This window comes from Homalodisca vitripennis, chromosome 8 (assembly GCF_021130785.1).
Source record: "Homalodisca vitripennis isolate AUS2020 chromosome 8, UT_GWSS_2.1, whole genome shotgun sequence".
In the NCBI taxonomy this organism is placed as follows: Eukaryota; Metazoa; Arthropoda; class Insecta; order Hemiptera; family Cicadellidae; genus Homalodisca; species Homalodisca vitripennis.
This window is the reverse complement of record NC_060214.1, coordinates 40,078,871-40,105,103: the sequence shown is the minus strand read 5'-3', so window position 1 is coordinate 40,105,103 and position 26,233 is coordinate 40,078,871. Positions and strand designations below refer to the sequence as shown.

The 26,233-nt window shown below is 33.0% G+C and overlaps 2 protein-coding genes across 5 annotated transcripts in view; one reads left to right on the top strand and one right to left on the bottom strand.

Moving 5' to 3' along the window:
- LOC124367591 (glutathione hydrolase 1 proenzyme-like) overlaps positions 1–18,751 on the top strand; it is a 44,904-nt gene extending 26,153 nt beyond the window's left edge. The window contains exons 4-7 of one of the 2 annotated variants that reach the window (XM_046824549.1): positions 7,128–7,320; positions 15,325–15,525; positions 16,488–16,734; positions 18,479–18,751. In XM_046824549.1, coding sequence (XP_046680505.1) covers positions 7,128–7,320; positions 15,325–15,525; positions 16,488–16,734; positions 18,479–18,670 — 833 coding nt within the window. In that variant the 3' untranslated portion in view covers positions 18,671–18,751. The remainder of the gene's footprint in view (positions 1–7,127; positions 7,321–15,324; positions 15,526–16,487; positions 16,735–18,478) is intronic. The other variant, XM_046824548.1, reaches the window with a different exon arrangement.
- The window catches only part of LOC124367589 (scoloptoxin SSD14-like), a 142,156-nt gene that overhangs the window by 81,662 nt on the left and 34,261 nt on the right, over positions 1–26,233 (bottom strand). The gene's annotated exons all lie outside the window — the stretch shown is intronic.

The following is a 26,233-nucleotide window of genomic DNA, read 5'->3' as shown; positions in this document are numbered from 1 at the left end:
CTAGTACTTTGGTGTTTCATGTTTGTCAATGTTGAGTTTTTTTATTTCATCCAGTTGAAAAGTGTTGAGTATCTTTTTCTTTATGGAGGATGCAGTTGTCATTCCTTGTGGGTAGAAATGAGACATTAGAGCTGCCACCACTGTTTGTGCACCTGTATGAATGGTGTCTGGATTTTATCAAAGTTGTCAGCTTCGTGCATGTCGTTAGTAGGTTAACGTCATGGTGTTGTTCTATTTATATAAGTATCTGGTTAATGTCACATTGAGAAGGGCTTACTGAAGCATTTGCTAATGCGCATGCATAGAGTATTTCACCAGCGTGCATCATCAGGGCTTCGCAAGAATCATCTATTTTGTAGGTGCTCCCGATTCCATATTATTTTGTCTTGTTTATCAGGAATGAGGTGGACTGTCCTGACATGATCTTTGTGTCATCACGGTTTTGGTTGTTTCTGGCTTAGTCTCTCGTCGAAATCTTTTGCCCCTTCTTTCGTAGGGAAAAAAGCACTAGGTCTCCATCTTTATAGTTAGTGATGATAAAAGTGGTTTTACCACACCCTGGTACTCCCTGAACCAATTTGATTTTGTGTTAGAGGGTTTCTTTATTTGGGAGTGTTTACGCTTTTGTAGAGTTATGATTTGGTTCATAATGACTGTTTCGTCAGAGGACTAAAATAATTTCATTTGTTGGTTTGGCACTCGAGGGAACCGAAGTACTGGAAATTCGTTGTTGCATTGAAGTTCTATTGAAATGAATACCATCAAAGCCAAATTGATAATTTATTTTTGGATGGTACTAAAAGCAGTTTTCCCCGTCTTAGAGATCAATTACATCGTAACTGAATTTCGAAGCACCATGCGATCACAAATATAAAAACACACTCCCATCATGTAATCCAACTAATTGTAATCATGTAACTTCCAATATGTCTAGTTGCAGTATGAAAAACAACTGGCTTGATTATTATGTTTAAATTAATTCAATGAGAAATCGGTAAATGAGTTGAAAGAATCTCTTTTGTAACGAACGCTAACTGAATGACCTCATTTCATGTTTGATTACTCAGTGGAATGTTGATTTTACAAGTAAAAAGATAAAACTTTGCCTGAAGTGTGATGGAATTAACTGTACACACTAATTTATTATTATGGTAATATATGTTTATTTTCTGGCACAAAATGATAGTCTAAAGACTTAATTAGGTATATTTCACAAAATCTAAATATCCATTGGTGGTTTTTATATCATCTCTGAGAGGTTATACGGAATGAAACTGACTGACCTTGCTGGCTACTGATACAGTAGTGCGGTGTGAACATTGTAAATGAATTTTTACTTATAACTCATAGTTATAGTAGTCTTTTTAACTAGAATTTTTAACTCTTTCACTGCCAGGAAATGTTACTATATATTACCATACTGCTGGTTCTTTCACCAGAGACATTTTTTCAAAGGATCCACCCAGTTATAGACATTTTGTAAAGTTTTACATAAAAAAATTCATATCTTATAGACGGCTAAAATTTGTTTTGTTTATTTTAGAATTAAAACTTATATTAGGAACAGTAAAATACAATTTTTCTTTTTTTTTAAGTTTAATGATTTTTGAGTTTCACTTTGTACGCAATATTAAAGATCCAGCTCAGTATGTCCTCTAGATTTACAGGTATTAGTCAGTCCATGCACAATATACTTCTGAATAAATAGAAGTGGATGGAAATCTTAAGTCTTAAATTCAAAATAGGGAAATTATATGCACATTAACAAAATATTTTCCTCAAAGACAATACAATGTTGGGTATTTCTAATTTAAAGACCAATTGTATAATCATCAAAAGGGAACGAATTATAAAAATTAGTTTATTTAAGAAATATTAAAATATTTACAAGAATCAAAATTTCAAAATTTTAATATTGATGAGTCATATGCTTTTATGTCAAAACAAACCTTTTAGACAAATATTAAATATAAAGGTAGATAAATAAAATACACTTGTGTTATACTGTAAAACTTGAACACAACAGAAAGCTTTTAAAGTATAGTTTATTAAAAAATTATAAATATATTTACAAGAATAAAACTTCTTTTAGTAGGAATGAAGAAGTTAACACTTAGAACTGAACTTGGGTGCTTGCAAAATGTTACTATAAAAGAACTAAACAGAGCTGATAGTTATTTTAGTTTTTTAATGTTAGTAAATCTCTTTAATGGAATTAAAGAGTTCAAGAAATATGGTTTGTAATATTAGCGAGTAGTTATGGCTAATATTAGCTGTAGTTACGGCAATAGTTACATGCTGTTATGGCTAATTTTTATTATATTGGCTCGTTGGTCTGTTTCATAAGCACACATACAGACATCAAAGCATTTGAATACATGTTCTTGCTATCAAAAGACTTCCAACAAAAATTTTAATACACTTGTAAAAATAATGTTGCCAGAACGATATTGTTTCTCCCATATACTTTATATAGGAATACACGTAATATTTTTTACAGCTTGACAGTTGTAAAAGTGGTTATTTTGATCTATAACTTTAATTTGTATATTTGAGCTCTAATCACAATTTTGATATTTGAGCTCTAGTCATACGTTACACAGGTTTCCTCTCTAATCATACCTCACAGCTGAATGTTGTTGGAGCAGGTGTATTACATTTATTCAGCTGTTATTGCTAAACAAGGTGAAATTTTTATCACATGGATCTCACTGAGTTAAACCTGCTACAGTTACTGATATTCAATCTACATTACTGTTGTCTTACTGAGTAACAGAAATATTTTATAACAATAACATAGTGTCCATATAGGCAGCTTTTTATACATTTTTTGTTATGTATTCCAAGTTTTATTTTATCACAGATATTGTAATCAGATCCACTTTTAATACTTCATAATCAATCATTTATATAGTTTAATTCATATATTTAGTGTTTATTATGAACAATGTAAATTGTATACTAGTAAATGTTACTGGCAATTAAAAAATATACATACAATCAATCAAACTCATGTCCTGGGATCTAAAATCATCATTTTTCAACTATATTATATAATTTATGGGCAAAAGAGGAGTATCCATATGTTTTATACCCCCATATTTTTTATATTGTGATAGATAAGTTTTTTGAGTGATGACTACAATAGAAAGATATCTCTTCCAGCAGAATCTGGCACAGTAAGGTTCATATTCATATGAATCTGTTATCTGAAATATCATGTATAAAATATGATTCGTATGAGCTATAAAAAGGTCAATACATACAAAGCTGAGTTTTTCTATCTTGTCATAGCATTATCATGTTTTAAAATTTATGTACACAATAAATAACTATTTTGAAATAGTTCAAAATAATTGAGAAAAGTGCTTGTTCTTGTCTAGATTGGGAGCAACAATTGAGGTAAAAAAATTTCACTATTACATTTCTTAGAGTAGCCGTTCAAACAATTGTTTTTTTTTATTACAATAGAGTTGTTTACAACTGCCATCTTGAAAATTTTGATTGAATAGTGAAGGTCATATTCAGTGTTGGTATGCAGCAATTATCATGAAAATCCGTACTGAGATATATTACAATAATGCCCATTTTTGTAAAATATAACCTAGAATTAAAACTATGCTTTTATTTGAAATTTTAAACAGAGACATGCAGTTCTTCCTAAACTCAAAAACTGCCCCAATTGTAAGCAATTTGCTAACGCGCATGCCGTCGTGTTTTGATGTTAGAAATTTTATCATGAGCGTACTATTGTGTAATGTCTTTTAAAATTAAAAACTATTCAATATGTGGTTCAGAAAGCTGTTACCGCATCTTATTATAAGCACGTTTCTTTCAAGAAAGTAAAATATTCTCACGTCAATAGCAAAGATTAACAGAGACTCTGCACTTTGCTGTGATAGTGCGTGCTGTGGTGTAATTAAATAACACTACGATTTTGCACGATGTTGTGATAAAATTTATAAAACAATATTGAAGAAGTATTACTGAATGATATCAACACATATATTAAAGGAAACATACCAAACAATACTTAAAAGTATTATTATATTAAAAAGATTACAATTATGAGAGTGAGAGACAATCTTACAAGATGTGAGCGAATTGTTGCAGTGCATGCCATCGCAGAGATTAATAAGTGTGTGTGTGTGTTTGTCTGTTAATGTGAAGTTTTATGTTGGTTAGAACTATAAACATATGATTTACGATACGGTTACCTTTGGGCACTGATTTGCTTCAAAGCGAACATTTATTTATCACAATATAATAATAAGTATATTGTCATGTGCGACATAAGATTATTTTATAGTTTTAAAAACACTTGTACAACGCAAAATTAAGTTATTGGGGTTTTTTAAGTTGGTTCGATTTTTTATTTCGCTGTAAGGCTTGTTCATTAACTTGACAAGCTTGAGGGCAATTCATTTCAATACGTGTTAAGGAAGTCTATATACTTTAAATATTGTGTTATTGTTATGAATGTTTCAGCTTAGAATTTCATTTGAACCTTAAGTAAAATGTTAATAAAATTTTAATGCAAGGTAAGGTGTAGAAATTATTCCTTCTAGAAGGTAGTTTCATATCTCCTGTAGTAAAAATCATAGATTATTTGCCAAACAAAGAATTTTAATAAATTTATTTTCTGATCTTTCCACCCTTTGTAATATTAACTTAGAGAATCTTTTCTTTATATAAACTTGTCATTATATATCTTTCCTAAATTGAATTTGACAAAATGTTACTGTTAATTGGTTTTTCAATTAAAGTCTCTCAACCCCAAGTTTTTTTTAATTCCAATTTCCAAATCTGTGAATACATGAAGCAACATCTAAATTGCTAATTGTCTTAATTCAAAGTTTTACTTTGCACTAAATCAGAGTTGTGTCATTCGCGTAGTGAATTAAGTCGCCCATTCTAGTTGGATGTTCGTATATTTAAATGTGGTTTCAACGTTTTGTTTAAATGCCAGATTTAAAAAATTATGTGTGGTATACAATGCATTTTGTTAATTGCAAATAAAAAATTTGATTTAATTTACTCAGAAACAAACTGCTGAAAGAATTTTTTATAAGTCTCAAAGCTGTAAACAAAACTGTTCACAAATTGTAATTATTCCAGTCCTGGCACAATGTGTAGGCCTTGGATATGAAGGCGTTTGACTTATGAGGTCGGGAAAGGATCGAAGAAAATATGTTGTTGTATGTGTACGATGATTAAACGTATCTTGGTGCTTTCTCCATTTGCTGGTGGACAGATAGATTACATTACATTTGTCCATTAGTAAAAGACCTGTACACACGCTCAGTTTACAAGACTCATTATTTATTATTATATATTAATTTTTGAACTGAGTCAAATTGTAAAATGTCAACGGTATGGTGAAATTCACTCATGAGATTAAAAACATTATTATTTTTCCATTGAAGTTTAGTTATTGGAATTAAAACTGAAAATAAATGTATTGTATTGGTACATCAATCATCATTTGCTACTGTTGAGTAACAGAGTAATAAAAGATCTTTAACCTTGTCTTGAAACTTTTCCATGGAAATCTGGTACAAAGGGTCAACTGAGTCAGCGGTCTGTAAAATTTTGCTGGCAGACACTTTAGCAAAGGTCAGAGAACAAGTGATAACTCCCACAGGCATGATTAAAACCACATGTGTAGAGCAACAACTTTGATAAGAACTGTCAATATAGTTGAACTAAAAATAGGACAAGAGGCACAGTTGTGTTGGTGTTTTATGTAGAAAAAATTTAATTCAGATATTGATTCTTTAGCTGTATAAAACCTTTGTGTCATACATGAGTGTAATTTATAAATCGTGAAGCAGTTTACTGGCTAATAAATTGGGTGAAATGGAAATGACAATTTTGGTTTAATTATATATGTGTGCACGTGTATGAAGCAAACCATACCTCTATATTAAAAACAGTAAAATTTCAATTTAAATTTTACCATGTTTTTAATTTCCAAGTCTATTAATTGTTCATAAAGAGTTGTGATAATTAATAAATTTAATGTAATATATATAATACATCTTTAAGTTATTAGCTATCACAACTCTTTATGAACAAGTAATAGACTTGGAAATTTAAAACTTTTGTTAGAATTTAAATTTAAAATTTTTATCATTTTAATATAGATGTATGTATGGTTTGCTTCATACAAGTCAAGTCTTGTATGTAAATTTACATTTTTCATTTGAATTAATTAATAAGTTTATTCCAGCCAAAACATGTATACAAAAGATATTATTAAACTATTATAAATACATATTATAAATTTTGTGTGATTGCTAATCTATAGACATCTTATTTAAAAAAATGTAACTACATTAAAATAATAATCTATAGGAAAAGCTACATGGGCAGTCCTGTACCTGTACGTAGGCCAGTTGCTTCCGTCTTAGTCATAAAAATAATAAAATGCTGGAACAGGCGAAAGAAATAAATACAAAATTAATAAAAAAGAAATTCATTAGTAGACTAAGCTCAACGAAAACAAACAGCTAGCTTTTCGTTGGTAGTTTTTGGTAGTTATATATTAATGAATTTATCACAAACAGCTGTTTAATTTTAATACAAGTATGATAACATAGTTTTTGAATAATTCATGCAGTTAAGAGTTTCATAAAAAAATATTTGAAACAATTAATAGAATAAGTTAGCATAAATAATAAAATACATCTTAAATGTATTAATTAACATAACACTATGACGTTAATTACAATATTTTTAATATAGAATTATTAAACGTATTGTTTCCTTTTTACAAGTCAAGTTCTGTAAGACAATGTATGTTTTCAACGATCACAGATTCATTTTGGACAGCTCTGTTGTATTGTAATGTGAGTATAGGAACACAATTTTTAAAACAATTGATGTAACAATGATTATCATTCAAAAACAATATTTGAAATAATTAAAACAAGTTTGTTTTTTCACATTTTCAAATTAAAATTTAGAAAAAATAAATCTATGACATTGTGCAATGTAATATTAGGCCTATCAGTAATCATAATGCGTAAGCATGTTACATCACAACATGAAACCTCGTGATTGAAAGAGGCCTTAGATGTGCTTGACAAGCCAGAGCTTGTTAGGTAAATGACGTGTTGATGCAGGTGCTCTGGCAGCTGGGGTGCCAGGGGAGTTACGGGGATACTGGGAAGCTCACAAGAGGTTCGGAAAGCTGCCGTGGGCCGAAGTCGTAGAACCTACTCTCCAGATCTGCCGGGACGGATATCACATGTCCAAGCATCAGTCGGACGTTCTCAGCATCCGTAGCTATCTCATCACCAGAGACCCGAATCTCAGGTGAGGCAGCTTGGATGATTTCGGAGGAAGTTTGACCAGTTTTTATGACAACTTTTAGTAAATTCACCAACTGTGCTTGGAATGTGTCCAAACAACTGGATGTCCTTGTGGCACTTTCTGTTTACTGTGAAATGCAAATATGTCATTGCATAACTAAACATTTCTATTCAGTGTTTTGTGTACTGGGTACTATTTTACATTTTATTATAGCTTGTACAGTATGTTAAATTGCAACACACTTTATACTGATATTTGTGACCCATAATCATTATTTTGGTTGTGGTGAAAAATAAAATTTGCCAGCAAGAACTATCTTGTTCTCCACCTCAAATTTATTGATGTAATTATTTTGTTTTTGGTTTATAATACAATACTTGTGAGAACTTTACTGGGCCAGAATGGTTAAGACATTTTGATACGAAACGAGTTAGACTCACCCAAATTGAGCACTGGAATCAGGATTAGAATTAGACACTACTTTTTCCATTAGATACACAGGTGTACATGAATGGTGTCACAAAATCAGAAATGTAATCATTGTTACAAATAATAAAAGATTAACTTATATGAATCCAGTCAATGTAATAGAACTAACTTTAACTTAGTTTTTAAACTTTTATTGTGAAGTTCATAACATTCAAAGAAGGAATACAATTAAATGTTAGTCACATACCATTAAATCTATTTTAAAATTACTTATTATTTTCCAATGATTTTATTTTTTTATGTAATCAAATCAGTGTTCTAAAAACGTTTTCTTTTTATCTGTCTTTAATTTTATTGTCTGTTTTCTTTTGTTGTTTGAGTAGCGTAAAAATAAAAATAGTCCAATTAAATTTTGGTTGTAAATAATGATTTGTCTTATAAATTTATATTACTTTAGATTGTTTTTAACATTAATTTTATTTTCATAATGTCCATCTAATAGGTAAATTCGTTATAACAGATTATTAAAATTTATATAAATTACATGTAAAAACAGTAAAGCTTCTGGAAGAAGTACTTCTCTAGCTAATCCATAAATATTTTTTGTAGTAAGGGACCATGCAGGTATCTGGGTTGTGCTCTTGTTCTGAACATAATTAATTGTTACCATAAGTTAAAACGAATTCCACTGAGTAAAAACATCAGAAATTACAAAGAAAATCATTTTCAACTAAGTATGAATAAGATACTAACTAGCTAAAGAAACCCCATAATACCACTGAGATTTTTAACGAGTGGGCCTCTTTAATTGATTGCGAAAACTATTTGACTGTACACAACTCCTGTCTTGTGTTGCAGTAACACAAGTTGTGTAGGGTGACACAACACCAACATTAAAATAGAAGACATTATGATTTTTTGGCAGGGATTTGATCCATGGGGTTTGTTCTCAATGGATCAACAACCTTGTTTGGGTCAGATAACATAACGGTGGGTAGAAAACAGCATTTTGCAGAGATTCCTGGTTTGTTTGAAAGATAATTGTGGAAGGTTTACCAAGAAGATTTATATTATAGTATGGAAAAGCCTTTGAGGATGTTGAAATTTTCTCTTAAAATATTATTGGGACCAGAGTGGTGACCAGTTATGAGGGATATGTTCTTGTAGTTGTTTTTAGGGCTCGGCTTTACAATGAACTGGGTTAGTCAAATTTTGTTCCTGAAAAGGTAGCTTCTGCTGAGAAAGGAACTGACTAATTGGGCCTCCAGTACATGGAACTTTAAATAATATGTTCAGCTTAAGTGGCTTAACTGTAGGGTATCAGAGATGATGTGAATTCGATTTGGATGTAAGTTTAAAGGAAAACCTTCCTTATATTACAAAATCCACACCAAGGAATTCACTGTGGGGGAAGGTAAATTTAAATTAAGAGATGAGAAGTTTTGGAGAATTTCGAGGAATATTTCAAGATTGGGTCAGTGTCAGTGTAAATCATAAAAATGTTGCCAATGAAACAAAGGTGTAATCCAATCTGGGTAAGGTTTCTGGAAGAAGTACTTCTCTAGCCAATCCATACATTTTTTGGTGTAAGAAGGAACCATGTAGGTACCTGTGGCTGTGCTCTTGTTCTGAATATAATTTTTACCAGGAGTTTAGAGGTTATTTTTTAAAGTGATTTGGGCAAGCTGGATGAAGGCCATACAGTTATAAAAATTTCTAGAACAAAAGAGTTATAGTGCAGTTTTATTGGCATATTAAAAGTAATATCTTTAGTGAGACCAATATTTCAGAAATTGATCAAACTAAGAAACACATAAATTGGAACATATTTGGTCACCCGTAATGGTATACTCTCTCGAGTGTTAATGTTTTATCCCTTACAATGCAATACCATTGTGGAGAGTATTACAATAAATTTCGGTAAATATAAAAAATTGTTTTTTCTCCAAAAATTCTTATATTGATAACAATAGCCATTGGTTATCAAAGAAATGTGCATGGCTTTGAAGAAGAGGTCTCAAAAAGGAATGATTTTAAAGAAGTGAAGGATTTGGATATGGAGGAGAAGTGTATTCTTCCTCCACATTATCTAAAACTGGTTAAAAAGTACCGATTGGGGGTGCAATTAAGTTGTAAGAAAAGAAAAGTAAAATTAAAATAGAGATTAAGCTCTGAGATGCACAGTGGTTCTTATTCAGCTCTAAGAACCCCCTTTCTAGTGAATGTTGGTGCATTTAATCTAAATATACCAAACCTTTTTTGTAATAAATCCCAATAAAACTAATTTTTTTCTTGGACTCAAGAGATCCATTATACTGAGACGTTACTGTTCATACTAAATAAGTTTTTATCAAATGCAAAGAAGAGTACAAAATATTTTTAAATGGTCTCTAATATTACTAATATTTAAGAAACATTTGTTAAGAAAAGCTAATCTTATAACATTTGAATTAATATGCACAATGTTTAAACATTTTTTAATTAACTGAATTAATTATGGTGTCATCCACTTTACTTGTAGTTTAGAGAAAATGTTCAGTTATAGAAACATTCACACAAATGCTCACAGTCTGTAATGTTCTTTCAAAACAATAGTTTATCGAGAAAATGGAACATGAGTCATTTATTGCTTCTGCTGATAAGAAAGGGAGTGTAACTGCGTCTTAACGTGTTCTGTTTAACTGTTTTCCTCAAAATACATACCTGTTTTCACATTACCAGAGTTTTAATTTCTGGTTTAAATTCTGTTGATTTCAAATCCATTTTTATACAATAACATAATGAAATCATTATTTTAAAACTAACTATGTATCAAAGGATTGGACTGAAACTAATAAGTTATATCATAGACGGAGAGATTTCCATATGTCTTTTGATCCTAAAACGAATTAAGTTTTCCTTGGACCAAAAGAAAACTGTATATAAATTGTGAAGTATCTATGACTTTCTTATCAAGCGTTATTGCACAGACAGACGGACTGCCCTTCAACTTTTTGATCATAAAATCAATTGGATTCTTTCTTGGACTGAGAGGAATTTATTTTACAAGTTTGTAGGACCTTTCTACCAAGAGTTATCGCACAGATAGGTAGACTCTCCTTTGTCCTTTTGATCTAAACATCAGTAGTGATCTTACTTGGACCAAGGGAAACCTATGAACCAAGTTTCATGTCGTCAGGACCTTTCTATCGATAGGTCAAGAATCAAGAATCAAGATCTTTATTGGCCATTAAGTAATACAAAATTACAATAGGCTTCGTCAGTTCCAACAATAAAATATCACAGCTTGCTAATTTAAAGATACATAAAGGTCACACTGATGAAAGGATGGACATACACACGATGACAAGATTTCAATAAGATACTGTCGGGTCCTTAATAATACTCATGCAGATTTGGTTAATTATATATAGTACTACTTTGCCGCGCTTGCGGCAATTTTTGCAAAATTGCCCGCGGCTTCGCACGCTTCCCGAAACCCGTACACATATTACAACTTATTCACTTCATTCTTCTACATCTAAACATTGATATGTCGTTCCATCGTGAGCCTTGAGTATTATGAGTAGCCTCATTCCTGTATCTAGCTGTGCCTCTGCTCTCACGCCCTTCGCACGCAAATCTTAAGAACCGAAGTCCTTATATTACTTAGTAAATTTTTTTTTTTACTATAATAAATTTTAGATTAAATTAGTTATATCTCCGATGCCACGATTGAGCTTGCTTTGTTGTCTTGATCGAGAGAATATGTACACACGGAGTTTTGAGAACCATACTTCTGTCAAAAAAAAACAACTAAGGTTGATTTTATAACATTCTTTATATTTGTAGCCAACGTAAGATAGTAATTATGATATCTGCATTACTCTTCTGATCAAGCATGAGCATGGTTTATATTAAATAAATATTGCAGTTAAAGGTGAATTTTTACGTCAAATTTGAATTGTATTATCTGGATAGTAAAGTCTATGTTTAACAGTGATTGCAAAAACAGTTTAAACAAAATTTGTCGTTTCTCTTAAGCTTACTCTATGCTTTAAAAACTATAAGTGTAATATATGTTTACAAAGAACAGCTGATTAAAAATTTGAAAAGACGTTAACATATGTTTGCTGCAATGCATTTCTTATGGGTATTTCTGTAACCAGTGGGGCGGAATCCTGAATCGGGAAAGGGATGGGCATAGCTTATAAACCTTCTCCGTGGAAAAATACATATACGTACAAATTTTCATCATGATCGGTCCAATAGTTCACGATTCCATAAAGGACAAACATCATTCATTTTTATATATAGATAGATATATTTTATATGCATACATACACACACACACACACACACATATATATATATATATATATATATATATATAAAATTTAATTTTCAATAAAGATAGAATCACAAAAAGTACTTGCTCCACCGGGACTAGAACCTGTGTCTCTCACTTTTCAGGCGAGCATGTTACTACTTTACCACAGAGCCCTTACTGTTTATAATTCAATTATTTTGTATATGGACATTTCTGTCACAAATGTGTTTTAAATTAGCTAGCTAACATATGAAAGGAAGACCAAATACCTGTAAAACGACTTTTAACATTAATTGAATTTGTGTAAGTGGCAATAGCCTGATTTAGTTTTTCAATGAAGATTAAATCACAAAAAGTATTTGCTCCACCGGACCCGGGTCCTTCACTTGCCGGGCGAGTATGTTACCCACTACACCATAAAGCCCTTACTTTTTACGATTTAATTACTCCGTTTCTGTCATATATATAATCTAAAACTTTAAATACATGTTTAATAACTAATTATATTTAAATGGATACAGTTTGCACTAGTTTTAAAGACGAAATAAAATAAAAATATAGATGAGAGCTCCAGAGATATTTTAAATAAAACTTTGATTTTATTACTTAAAACATGATTTCTTTGATTGAAAATAAACCCAAATATTTGGGAATTTCTATAAATATGTCATGAGTAATTTACTACATCTGTATAACTAGGATAGAAAGCCAAACTCCTACTAAAAATTGAAACCAAAAAAGAGATATCCACCTATGTCAGTAAAATACGGGATAGTGAAGAAAGTTTGGAAGATTTTTTCACATAGCACATAGATTACTTCAAAACATACAGAACCAGAAACAATCACCAGGCTTGTTTAGTCACTTTGCAACATCTACCTTTCAAAGAACTTCAATTGCTGCCCAATTATTTATCAGTACCCTAACTGTGATGGAGTTGGTAGCTGAAGTAACCAATAATATTCACCCAAGCAAATCCACTGAAAGCCCTAATAAGATCAACCAATGTTTAGAGATTTATTCAACAACAACAAAACTGCAGAAGCTATCTCAATTAAAAGAATTGCAGAATTAAAAATCTTCCAACAAAATGTTGATCGTCTCTCCAATCAAATATACATTATGAGCCACCTTCGTGACATTATAAGTTTCAATATCTTAATCATAACAGAACATCTACTTCACTAATTGAAAGTTTCTATAGAGTGGACCACCAAAAGGGAAGTGTCACATATTTTGGTTGAAGATGAGATTAAAAATTATGCAACTGGTCTGGATGAAAACAAACAGTCTGGAGCAGGTCTATGAAATGTGTGCAATAAAACGGATATTGCAAAACACATTGTTCTACATTATTGGAATCTACAGACCAATAATTTTGAGGAAGCCATTGGTATCCATCAAGCTTACATGGAATAGCCCATATTTAATTATGGGTGACATCAATTTTGATTGCTTTGAGATCAATACAAATAAAAAAAAAAACTCCAAGATACTCTTAAGTCGCACATCACACTACATCTATCATCTGTATCACCCCACAAAATGCGACATCCATAGATATGGTCTGCTCTGACCAGCTTCTAACTCTGCTACCTTTTTCTCCTGAAAGTCTCCACCATCAATTCCTTCATCTCTGACCATACAAGGCAGTAATAAAAAAACTTTATAAACAAATTACCTCCTCAAATTATATACAGCAGAAATCTCTCTCTCTCTGATGGAAACCTGGTGTAACTCAATAATGTATTGAAAAAAGAAAAATGGAGTGATGTACTTGGGTCCAGAACAGCAGAAGAATCTTATTCACAATTTTCTGGGAATTTTTACTTACATGGGTTTAGTATGCCATTATACTCACACTCACATGAAGAAACAAAAGACAATTGATTAAATATGACATAAAAACTAGATTAAAGCACAGTACATTTCTCTTAGCACAAGAAGAATGCCTACTGGCTGGCACAGATGAAAACAAAGCTACTAAAATAGAAAGAAAGAGAACTTGAGGCCTTCACCCCAAGGCCCAAAGAAATCATATCATATCTCAATTAGTTGATAATGCTAACAACAAAAACAGAGTAATGTACTACATAAAGAAAGGTGCAAAAATGTACAAATGAAACAATACAACTTAACACTAATGGGTCATTGACATCATTCAGACCCCATGATAGTAGCAGAACAACTAAATAAATAATTTGTGAATATGTCCAATAATGCACTAACTCAATCTGTCTGTGATGGTGTCTTTTTTATACAGCCTCCAAGGCAGAAAATACACAGTACTCTTGTTCTTTAGCCGACAACTCAAATTTAAGTATAGTACACCCACTGACAGCTAAAACCAACAAATTATTTACACAAGGTGTTTTTCCAACAAAATCAGCAAAATTTTATCCCAAGTACAAAAAGTACACCCAACCCAAGACAGCAGCCAATCTTTTTGCTCTCTGTAGTATCCAAAACTAGTGAGAAAATTGCTCTCATATGATTTTTAGCATATCTTAATAAAGACCATCTGCTACCCCAAGATCAACACGGTTTTGTTACAGTTTAAATATACAACTGCCATTTTCCTACACTTCACTAAAGCATTGAATTGTTTGCATCAAGACTTGCTCCTCAAAAAACAAAAAGACTGGGGTTATAGGAGCATCAGTAGATTGGTTCAGGAGTTATTTATATAAAGCAGTACCCAAGCAGTATAAATGAGATCATGTATTACAACAAGAACTGTCTCAAAAGCATTACCAGTAATTTTGACTGACTTTCTGGCTTAGATGTTGGGAATTTATAGTGTTTGCTCCAATATTCTTCTGAAATTAAATTTAGTAACTGTTGATGCCTTGATTTGGAGGTTGTATTAAAGGAAAATTTCACGTGATTTTGTTTTGAACCGGATCAGATTAATGATGAATCTTAACAGTCAATTGCTCAGTGTGTGAAATGAAGTGTTATGTTATCAATTTATATGAATGGAAAGGCAATTAATTAACTTGTATGGTCAATAAAATCCTGAAAGTCATTAAGAAATAAAGAATAGTTTCTTGAAAAAAGAATGCCTCAGTCAAAACATGTTAATCTGGAATACTGTATATTGGTTTGCTCAAACACTTTACAGAAAAATTTTGTTTGTAAATGAGTTTTTGTTGTTGGAATAAGTATTGTAGTAACTGTTTTTCATTGGTTCTTGTTTTTGATATAGGGGCTGAACACTTGTAAATTCAATTTCAATTTGGAGTCCATAACTGATCCTGTTTGTTCAGGGAGTGGTTTTTCAACAAGGGGACCGGTCAGATGAACCCAGCAGGTAGTCTTGTGCGACCACGTCGACTGTGCGCAACACTGGAGGTGATCGCGCGTGAAGGTGGGGAAGCTATACACAATGGCTCCCTTACACAAACTTTTGCAGAGGACATACAGGCTCTGGGTGGTATCATCACGGAGGCCGACCTAAGGAAATTCAGGTGGGTTAAGAGTAATGTAATTTTATAAATCTACAAATGGATACTGTAGGTCTAAGCTATCCTTAACTTAGGGCTCTTCTACTTCCTTATTGCGTAAAATTACTCTCCTAGTCTTGTGTTATTTTAGATGTTGATGCTAAAAGAGCTTGTGGAAATCCTTATCCTACATTGCTCAAAGGATTCTTACTCAGAAATGAGCAACAACTGTAGATATCTGAAATTCAAAAGAGACTAGGGTACTCAATCTATACTTTATAGTTTCCTTTTTTTCAAATTATGGAGCCAAAATTTCTTTCATAAACTCCTTATCAAACTATTGAAGCTTCTGAATCATCTTTTCAGTGATAACCAGCTCAAAAATAGGCTGGCCTTTGCAGAAGTAGCATCGAAACCTACCACTAAGTTTTTTATCCTGAAAAAAAATGTATTTCGTACCATGGATTAAAATCTGTTAAGTTAAAATAACTTGTTAAAAATTATCCCCATATTAGTTTATTACCAACTATTCTAAATTATTGAGTTCTATTTCTACATTGCAGGTTAAAAACTCTTTATTTTAAGAAGGAGAGGGCAATCCCCATCCTCATGTGCCAATGGCCTGTGTTAGGATCTTATGAAACAGATTAAGGAGAAGTACAAGATCAGGAGTACACAAAATGCTACAGTCATACAGAGGAACTGAACCATCGTTGTCTTAGCATTGCGCTAGATTCGGGATACAAGGGTAAACATTATTTGTTTGCATTACATTAATGAAGAATCCAAGACTGCAATATGAAATGTTTAATATGTTTCAGGTGTTGTTTTATGTGGCATAAGTAATGTTATGTTTTATATTCTGTAATGCTTTTGTATAACTAAAACATAAACTGTTATTAAGCATGAGCTTAACTACAATTAAGTACCATTGAAATTACTGATTCACACAGCACACTTATTTCTTTATTTTCAATCACTTCCAGACCACTATGGCGGGACCCCATTACTGTTCGTCTCCATGGAAACACACTGTACACATCCCCGCCCCCAGGCAGTGGAGCTTTTCTGGCCTTCATCCTCAACATCCTGGATGGCTTCAACATGACTCAACACAGCATGGACACTCTTGCCAACATGACAGTCACAACACACCGCATGGTCGAGGCTTTCAAGTATGCTTATGCACGGCGCACTGAGATCGGTGACCCTGACTTCGTCAATATCACCCAGGTATGTTGGATCGGCAGTGGTCACAACTAGCTGATTTAGCAGTCAGAGACTGGAAGTTCAGTTACTTGTGCTTATACAGGGTTAGGCAGACCAACTTTACCGTCCTCACGATGTATAGAGGCTGAACCAAGAAACGCTACATATTTCGACCCCAAATAATTCATTAAAAATACTCCAAAATGACAGGGCGGTTTGGGGTCATTTTTAAAGTTTAAAAAGTGCAAAGTACATCAAGCCGTACTTCATTTTAAAGGTTGACTGATCATTTTGAAGAAAGTTTTAACTTATATTGATTCTAGCATATAGGGTGGTCCAAAATGTCAAAGTTGTACGGTTTTACATTTTTTTTACTGTTACCTCATTTACAATTATAGAAAATCCAAATTTTTATCCAATTTTACCAAAGAAGTACTGTTTCAAAAAATATGTTTACTGTTGTCACTTTTCTGCTCATTTTCAATCTTTTTAAATAGTTGAATTTTAGGATATTTCAAACTTGTAAATGCTAAAAGTTTAAATAGCAATGTATGACTTTCATTACACTTATTAACAGCTCTCTTAAAATAAAAAAAGTTTATATTTAAAGTTTAGCTTTATCTTGGATGGTTGAGAAATGGTGCCAAAAATACTATTTTTCAAAATATTTTTTGCATTACATTGTTTTGAGCTCCTGAATTTGCTGTAGGTTTGTAGTGGATTAATTATTTAAATCTTTTTTTCTCCGTTAGATGCTGTAATTTAACTAATTATTATTCCTGCAATTATGTTATTCAACTAACCTTATTTCAGATGTTTGAACTGTAATCCGTTGTTTTCCAAACAGAGTTTTACCCTGGAAGTAAAGTTTTCTATAGGCCTCTCAAAAATAATTTAAGCACTCTACCCAGCCAAAAGTACCATTTTGAGTTATTTTTGGGTGTTAAAAATTATTTTCCCGAATCTTTGGGGTTGAAAGTTGGGGGTTTTCTTTAAAACGAAGAAGTTAAGTTTCACTGTTCGGCCTCTATGCATCACGGACAGGTGGTCTGCCTCACCCTGAATGTCATTAGTAAATAGAATATCAACTTTTAAGTTGTCTTATGTATGAAATGTTTTAATCAGAATTCTAACTATCTGATGTTTTGCTATGTTCATTTAGACAGCTAACAAAACAGTTTGAGTATTGTGTAGTCTTCACAACATAGTAGTATTGCTCTTAGCAATGAGGAACTTGGCACTGAACTAAATGCAGGATTCTACCTCCTCAATGATTTAACATTTATTTGTAATCAACTTAACATTTCTTTTATCTCACAAAATATCATTAATGTTGCCTAGTTGAGTAGTAAGGAAACATATGTTTGCAAGAAACAGATTTTGCATTAAACTGGTCAGCATTCTCTTTATCCCATGCTTGTCAAAGAGGTGTACATAGACCATCTACTTTCATACCTTGAACCGAAGTTTAAATTGTTTACTTGTTTAAATTATTTTCACTGTGACACATTTTCAATACAAAATGTAAAGGGGTACAACATTTTAAATCAAACAGAAGTGTAATTAAATTAATTTTTGTATCATTTAGTGCTAATGGAGGTGACGTTTTGGACCACCCTCATATCACGTAGCCTTTTGGGTTAGCATTTATTCCTTTTTTCCTTCTTCATTATTATGTTTCTTGGCTAGTGTAGAAATGTATTAATCTGTAAAGATTTTTGTAAATCATATCAGCAGAACATTTTTGTACCTAATTCTCGTTGAACAGTACCTGAAGAATCTAATGTCAGACGAGTACGCAAACCATATCCGCGCCAAGATCCTGGACAATGAGACTTCAGAGCAGCCTGAGCACTACGGTGCAGTCTACTACAACCAGGAGGATTCTGGCACGGCGCACATCTCAATCCTTGCCCCAAACGGTGATGCAGTCTCTGTTACCAGCACCGTCAATCTCTAGTTAGTATTGTATGTGCGTCTTTGAAAGAAAATATGTACTACCTGTGAAAACGACGAAAATATTACTAACAATAATATTTATATATATTTTTTTTTATAAGAAAATATATTATGTAGAGGTCTAGCTTGCCATTGTTTTTATTTAGTGTTGTTTCTTTGATGTTGCCTAAAACTCTAAAACCTGTAAATTTAAAACCAGTATATTAGTTTTAATATAAAAGTTTCTTAAACTGGTAAGTTTTTCCAAACAGCTATAATTTTTCTCTGCCTGGTTGTATCAGGATCTGGTATATAAGTAAATATTGTATCAGATAAATAAGTAAAAAATTTGGTTCTTTCATAGAGCCCAATTTTGTGTGTACTTTTTTCTACATCAGAGACTTAATTTGTTTTACTTCTAAACGCTTTAACCCTTTTAAAACCAACCGATGATATATTTTAAGTTTTAAAAATAAATTTTATTCCAAATCCATAAGTACAATGTATATTCTTAAATTAAGAGCTATATGATAGTTTGTAAAAAATAAGCTTGTGAGTGAAGGATTTATTTACAGTATTATATTTACACTGTGTTCCTATCTTACTTTTCCACATAATAGTCACTAAAAACCAAACACTTTTCATAATGCTGCAGCAGCTTTTCCAAACCCACTGTATTGAGTCCATCTGGGAATTGAATTAATTACCAACAATAGTTCTGAATTCCTCTTCACTTTCTAGTTATTGTCCACTAAACCACTTTTTCAAATGTAAGAAAAGAACGTTGTTTCTGGTGCAAAGTCAGGATTATAGTTAATCTTCTTTTTGGTTAAGAATTGGTGAAAGGTCATGCATTTTGTGGTTGTTGCCTGAACTTTACCACGTCAATTTCTGATCACACTTAGATAAGATTTTTGCAGTACATGTCAGCTGTCATTGTTAACCAAAATTCCAAGAAATTAACCAACAACGCTATCTTCATTAATAAGCTAGAAAACAACTGCAGTGTCTTTGCAAATACTCAATAAATAACACTGTGTGTATGAAATTATGTTGAAACCAATCATTACCATTAATCCTTATCATACTGTATGCTCTTCATACATAGTGCGTATGGGTCCTGTAACGCTGTTCACGCCTTTACGTAAAACAGCAAAACACTGCGTAAACTCATGGGTGGGGGGGGGGGGGGGTGGGGGGGGGGGGGGGTGGGGGGGGGGGGGGGTGGGGGGGGGGGGGGGTGGGGGGGGGGGGGGGTGGGGGGGGGGGGGGGAGAGCTCAAATATACAAATTAAAGTTATAGATCAAAATAACCACTTTTACAACTGTCAAGCTGTAAAAAATATTACGTGTATTCCTATATAAAGTATATGGGAGAAACAATATCGTTCTGGCAACATTATTTTTACAAGTGTATTAAAATTTTTGTTGGAAGTCTTTTGATAGCAAGAACATGTATTCAAATGCTTTGATGTCTGTATGTGTGCTTATGAAACAGACCAACGAGCCAATATAATAAAAAATTAGCCATAACAGCATGTAACTATTGCCGTAACTACAGCTAATATTAGCCATAACTACTCGCTAATATTACAAACCATATTTCTTGAACTCTTTAATTCCATTAAAGAGATTTACTAACATTAAAAAACTAACATAACTGTCAGCTCTTTTATAGTAACATTTTGCAAGCACCCAAGTTCAGTTCTAAGTGTTAACTTCTTCATTCCTACTAAAAGAAGTTTTATTCTTGTAAATATATTTATAATTTTTTAATAAACTATACTTTAAAAAGCTTTCTGTTGTGTTCAAGTTTTACAGTATAACACAAGTGTATTTTATTTATCTACCTTTATATTTAATATTTGTCTAAAAGGTTTGTTTTGACATAAAAGCATATGACTCATCAATATTAAAAATTTTGAAATTTTGATTCTTGTAAATATTTTAATATTTCTTAAATAAACTAATTTTTATAATTCGTTCCCTTTTGATGATTATACAATTGGTCTTTAAATTAGAAATACCCAACATTGTATTGTCTTTGAGGAAAATATTTTGTTAATGTTGCATATAATTTCCCTATTTTGAATTTAAGACTTAAGATTTCCATCCACTTCTATTTATTCAGAAGTATATTGTGCATGGACTGACTAATACCTGTAAATCTAGAGGACATACTGAGCTGGATCTTTAATATTGCGTACAAAGTGAAACTCAAAAATCATTAAACTTAAAAAAAAAGAAAAATTGTATTTTACTGTTCCTAATATAAGTTTTAATTCTAAAATAAACAAAACAAATTTTAGCCGTCTATAAGATATGAATTTTTTTATGTAAAACTTTACAAAATGTCTATAACTGGGTGGATCCTTTGAAAAAATGTCTCTGGTGAAAGAACCAGCAGTATGGTAATATATAGTAACATTTCCTGGCAGTGAAAGAGTTAAAAATTCTAGTTAAAAAGACTACTATAACTATGAGTTATAAGTAAAAATTCATTTACAATGTTCACCGCACTACTGTATCAGTAGCCAGCAAGGTCAGTCAGTTTCATTCCGTATAACCTCTCAGAGATGATATAAAAAACCACCAATGGATATTTAGATTTTGTGAAATATACCTAATTAAGTCTTTAGACTATCATTTTGTTGCCAGAAAATAAACATATATTACCATAATAATAAATTAGTGTGTACAGTTAATTCCATCACACTTCAGGCAAAGGTTTTATCTTTTTACTTGTAAAATCAACATTCCACTGAGTAATCAAACATGAAATGAGGTCATTCAGTTAGCGTTCGTTACAAAAGAGATTCTTTCAACTCATTTACCGATTTCTCATTGAATTAATTTAAACATAATAATCAAGCCAGTTGTTTTTCATACTGCAACTAGACATATTGGAAGTTACATGATTACAATTAGTTGGATTACATGATGGGAGTGTGTTTTTATATTTGTGATCGCATGGTGCTTCGAAATTCAGTTACGATGTAATTGATCTTAAGACGGGAAAACTGCTTTTAGGTAACCATCCAAAAATAAATTATCAATTTGGCTTTGATGGTATTCATTTCATAGAACTTCAATGCAACAACAATTTCAAGTACTCGGTTCCCTCGAGTGCCAAACCAACAAATGAAATTATTTTAGTCTCTGACGAAACAGTCATTATGAACCAAATCAGACTCTACAAAAGTGTAAAACACCTCCAAATTAAAGATCCCTCTAACATCAAAATCAAATTGGTTCAGGGAGTACCAGGGTGTGGTAAAACCACTTTTATCATCAATAACTATAAAGATGGAGACCTAGTGCTTTTCCCTACGAAAGAAGGGGCAAAAGATTTTCGAGAGAGACTAAGCCAGAAACAACCAAACCGTGATGACACAAAGGATGCATGCAGGACAGTCCACTCATTCCTGATAAACAAGACAAAATATATGGAATCGGGAGGCACCTACAAAAGAGTGATTCTTGACGAAGCCCTGATGATGCACGCTGGTGAAATACTCTATGCATGCGCATTAGCAAATGCTCAGGAAGCCCTTCTCATTGGTGACATTAACCAGATACCTTATATAAATAGAACAACACATGACTTAACCTACTACGACATCACGAAGCTGACAACTGTTGATAAAATCCTACACCATTCATACAGGTGCACAAACAGTGTGGCAGCTCTAATGTCTCATTTCTACCCACAAGGAATGACAACATGCAGCTCCATAAAGAAAGAAACTCAAACTTTTCAACTGGATGACATAAAAAAACTCAACATTGACAAACATGAACACAAAGTACTAGTGTTTAAACAATCTGAAAAACTGGAGCTACAAAAATTAGGGTATGATGTGTCATCTATCCACGAATATCAAGGAAAACAAACTGACCACATTGCGGTTGTACGAACATCAAAGATCCCAGAAGAGGAGCTCTACAACTCTAAATCACACTGCATTGTGGCAATTACAAGACACAGAAAAACCTTCAAATATTTCTCACCAGTGGCAAATGACACACTAAGCAAATGGGTGAAGCAAATGAACAGTTATTCGGACAATGATCTAGCAAAACATCTTAGGGCTGAATCACACATAGTACCACACACGCAAGCAGATGAACACATCCCAGTAAGTCAATCTCTTACACTTCAGACTCACAGTGCCTCTACTCTGGAAAATACGGAGAAGGGTAATAACACACCCTTGCCGATTACTCAAGAGAACTCAACCATGACACACCACACCTTGCTGCCACCCATTACAGTAGGTGAAGACCACCAAGAAACCCAGGAAAATGGACATGAGACAAAACTCACGAACAACACCTCTTCAGATCAATATTACCATACTGAAAAAGCTCCTTTTTTAGAATTTCGACGTCCAAGAAAGACAAGGCACAAACAGGCTACAAAAAAACACAAAATCAAAATATTTTGGAATTCTATCCTACACAAGATGAAATAGCTCCCATAACTATATTTCATCAAAATGTCCAAGGACTATCAAAAAAAGTAGAGAGAATAAACCATCTAATGAATGATTTAAAACCAACAATACTGATACTTTCTGAACATGGATTGAGCACAGAAAAGCTATTACTTACCAAGATTAGTGGATATGAATTAGTAACATCTTACAGTAGGAAAAATCATAAAATGGGAGGAGTTGCAATCTATGTACAGGAAAAACGTAACCTAAAAACAGAAGCAATAGACATATCTAATAGGAACGTGGAACTGGTATGTGAAACTGCATTAACAAAAATTAATATCCAGAATAAAACACTCTATGTACTTGGTGTTTTATCGTCCTCCAGGAGGACAAGTCAAATTAGCTGTTGACATATTAGCTGACGTACTTACTACATATAAAGCTGAAGCTAAACTCCAAATCTTAATGGGAGATGTCAATATAGACAGATTAACCGTAAATACAGACAACACTTTCTTTGAGGATGAACTATCAATTTTTGGTATCAAGCGGCTATCTCTCCCAGAGACAAGGACTACTTATCACTCCAGAACATCTATTGATTGTATTTGCACAAACATATCAGAAGATATGGTGAACTTCACAGTAGTACAGACTGGGATATCAGATCACACTGGCCAGATTTGCACCGTCAACATGCAAACAAATTTGTCCTCTAAGAAAGAAGCTACTGTGAGGAGAATATTTTCAAGGAAAAATCTTGACATACTTAAAGACGAATTCTTTCTGGAAAATTGGGAGAGCGTGCATGCTGCACCAGATGTTGAAGAGAGCTATAACTTGTTTTTAACAACAGTAAGACAAACACTAGACCATGTATGTCCTAAGAAGAAAGTACAAGCAAAACCAAGTAGGAAGCTTAATGTACAATACGATGAAGAAGTAAAAATTCTAAAAGAAGACTTTCTAACTGCCTTACACAGATATGAACTAACTGGAAATAATGATGACAAAATAGCAATGACAGAAAAAAAGAAAACCTACGACCTTAAACTCCGAAATCTCAAACGAAGCATAACAGCAGAATATATTAATCAGGCTGACAACAAGAGTAAAGCCATCTGGGACACAATCAACTCGGAGAAACAAAATAAACAAAAAGGTGAAGCAAATATGCAGTTGGAGATGGATGGCAAAATAGAGGATAACCCTGTTCTTGTGGCTGAACACTTTAATAAATATTTTTCGAAAATAGCAGCTTCCACATTGGATAACAATCAGGGAACAATTTAAAAACACAATAATAACTCACCAAATTACCCTCCCACAAAGTGATACCCGATTACTATTTTTAAAACCTACTAACACAAAGGAAGTCATTGCAACAATATCCTCACTAAAATCTAAGTTATCTTGTGGAGTAGACGAGGTTCCATCAAAGGTCGTAAAACACTGTGCCAAACAACTAGCACCTCCATTAGTCAGCATAATAAACAAATCATTTAGTTCAGGACAATTCCCCTCTGCTTTAAAAACTGCTAAAATATATCCAAAACACAAGAAAGGATCCCTCATCAAACCAGAGAATTACCGCCCTATCTCGCTAATATCAACACTCTCAAAAATAATAGAAAAGATTGCTCTGTCAAGAATGCTAGACTACATGGAAAGAAATGAACTTATTACAAAAAATCAACATGGATTTCTCAAAGGTAGATCCACCACCACAGCTGTTACCAATTTACTTGAAAAAATCACAGACAACCTGGAAGATGGCAAACATGTCTCAGCTATTCTACTTGACTACAGCAAAGCCTTCGATTGCTTGGGTCATGACCTCATCCTGAGAAAACTCTTGGCTTTAGGTATTGACGGCCTAGCAAAAGATTGGGTGGCTAGCTACCTGAAAGATCGCACACAAATTACTGAAATTCAACAAAATCTGAATGGAAAAAAAAAAATGTGTATACAGATCAAAGCCACTGCCAGTGAGAAGAGGAGTGCCTCAAGGCTCAGTACTGGGCCCCTTTTTATTTATTCTTTTCACCAACGACTTTTCTGTTTTTATCAATGATGACAATGTAGAGACTATAATGTACGCAGACGATACAACTCTTCTATTTGCAAATGACACATCACATGAATTAGTAACTAGCATTTTATCATCTACAGACAAAGCACTCCAATACTGTCTTCAAAACGACTTAGCTATCAATCCATCCAAAACCACACATATCAATTTTAGCAGAAGACATGAACAAATACCAGATATTCCCAATATTTCAACAGAACAAAAGACAAAACTACTGGGGCTCACAATTGATGCTGACCTTTCCTGGGGAGATCATATTAATGCACTGACCAAGAAACTCTCATCTGGGATATTTGTAGTCAAAAGAATGATGTGGATGGGAGGCCCGGAATTAGCCAAAACAGCCTACTACGCGATGGTGGAATCTCACATTAGATATGGATTAATTTCTTGGGGCTCAACATCCGAGGCCAACCTTAACAAAATCCTGATCCTCCAAAAAAAAGCTATTAGAACACTTGCAGGCCTAGGCCCTACAGATAGCTGCAGAGAAGCGTTCAAGTCACTTAAGGTCTTGACCGTCACATCACTCTACATACTTGCAGTTGTCATCTACACCAATCAGCTGGACCTTCCAAGAAATGAAGACATACATTCTTACAACACTAGGAGAGCAGCCGACTACAGTCTTCCTATTCACCACACAACAACATTTAGCAAAAAACCTTCATACATGGGCCGCAAAATCATCAACTCATTGCCACAAAACCTTAAGGACAAGAGAGGAAACCAGTTAAAAAATGAACTTCAGAACTGGCTAGTGGAGCGACCCTTATACTCGACCAAGGAGTTTTTTGACCTTTTATAAGATGACAAAACATTACAAAAAATTAATAAACAAATAGATACATAAAATTGTAAAGCAAGATTATCACATGTTGACGCCATTGTATTTCTTAAAGAAACTGCAAATAAAGAATATTGTCTATTGTCTATTGTGATAGTTGTGTGTGTGTGTGCGCGTGCGTGCGTGTGGTGTGGTTGCCAGCGTGGTAGGTAGAGGGGTTCTTTTCCGTTAATTCACTACCATTAGTTTTATGGTCTGGAATTC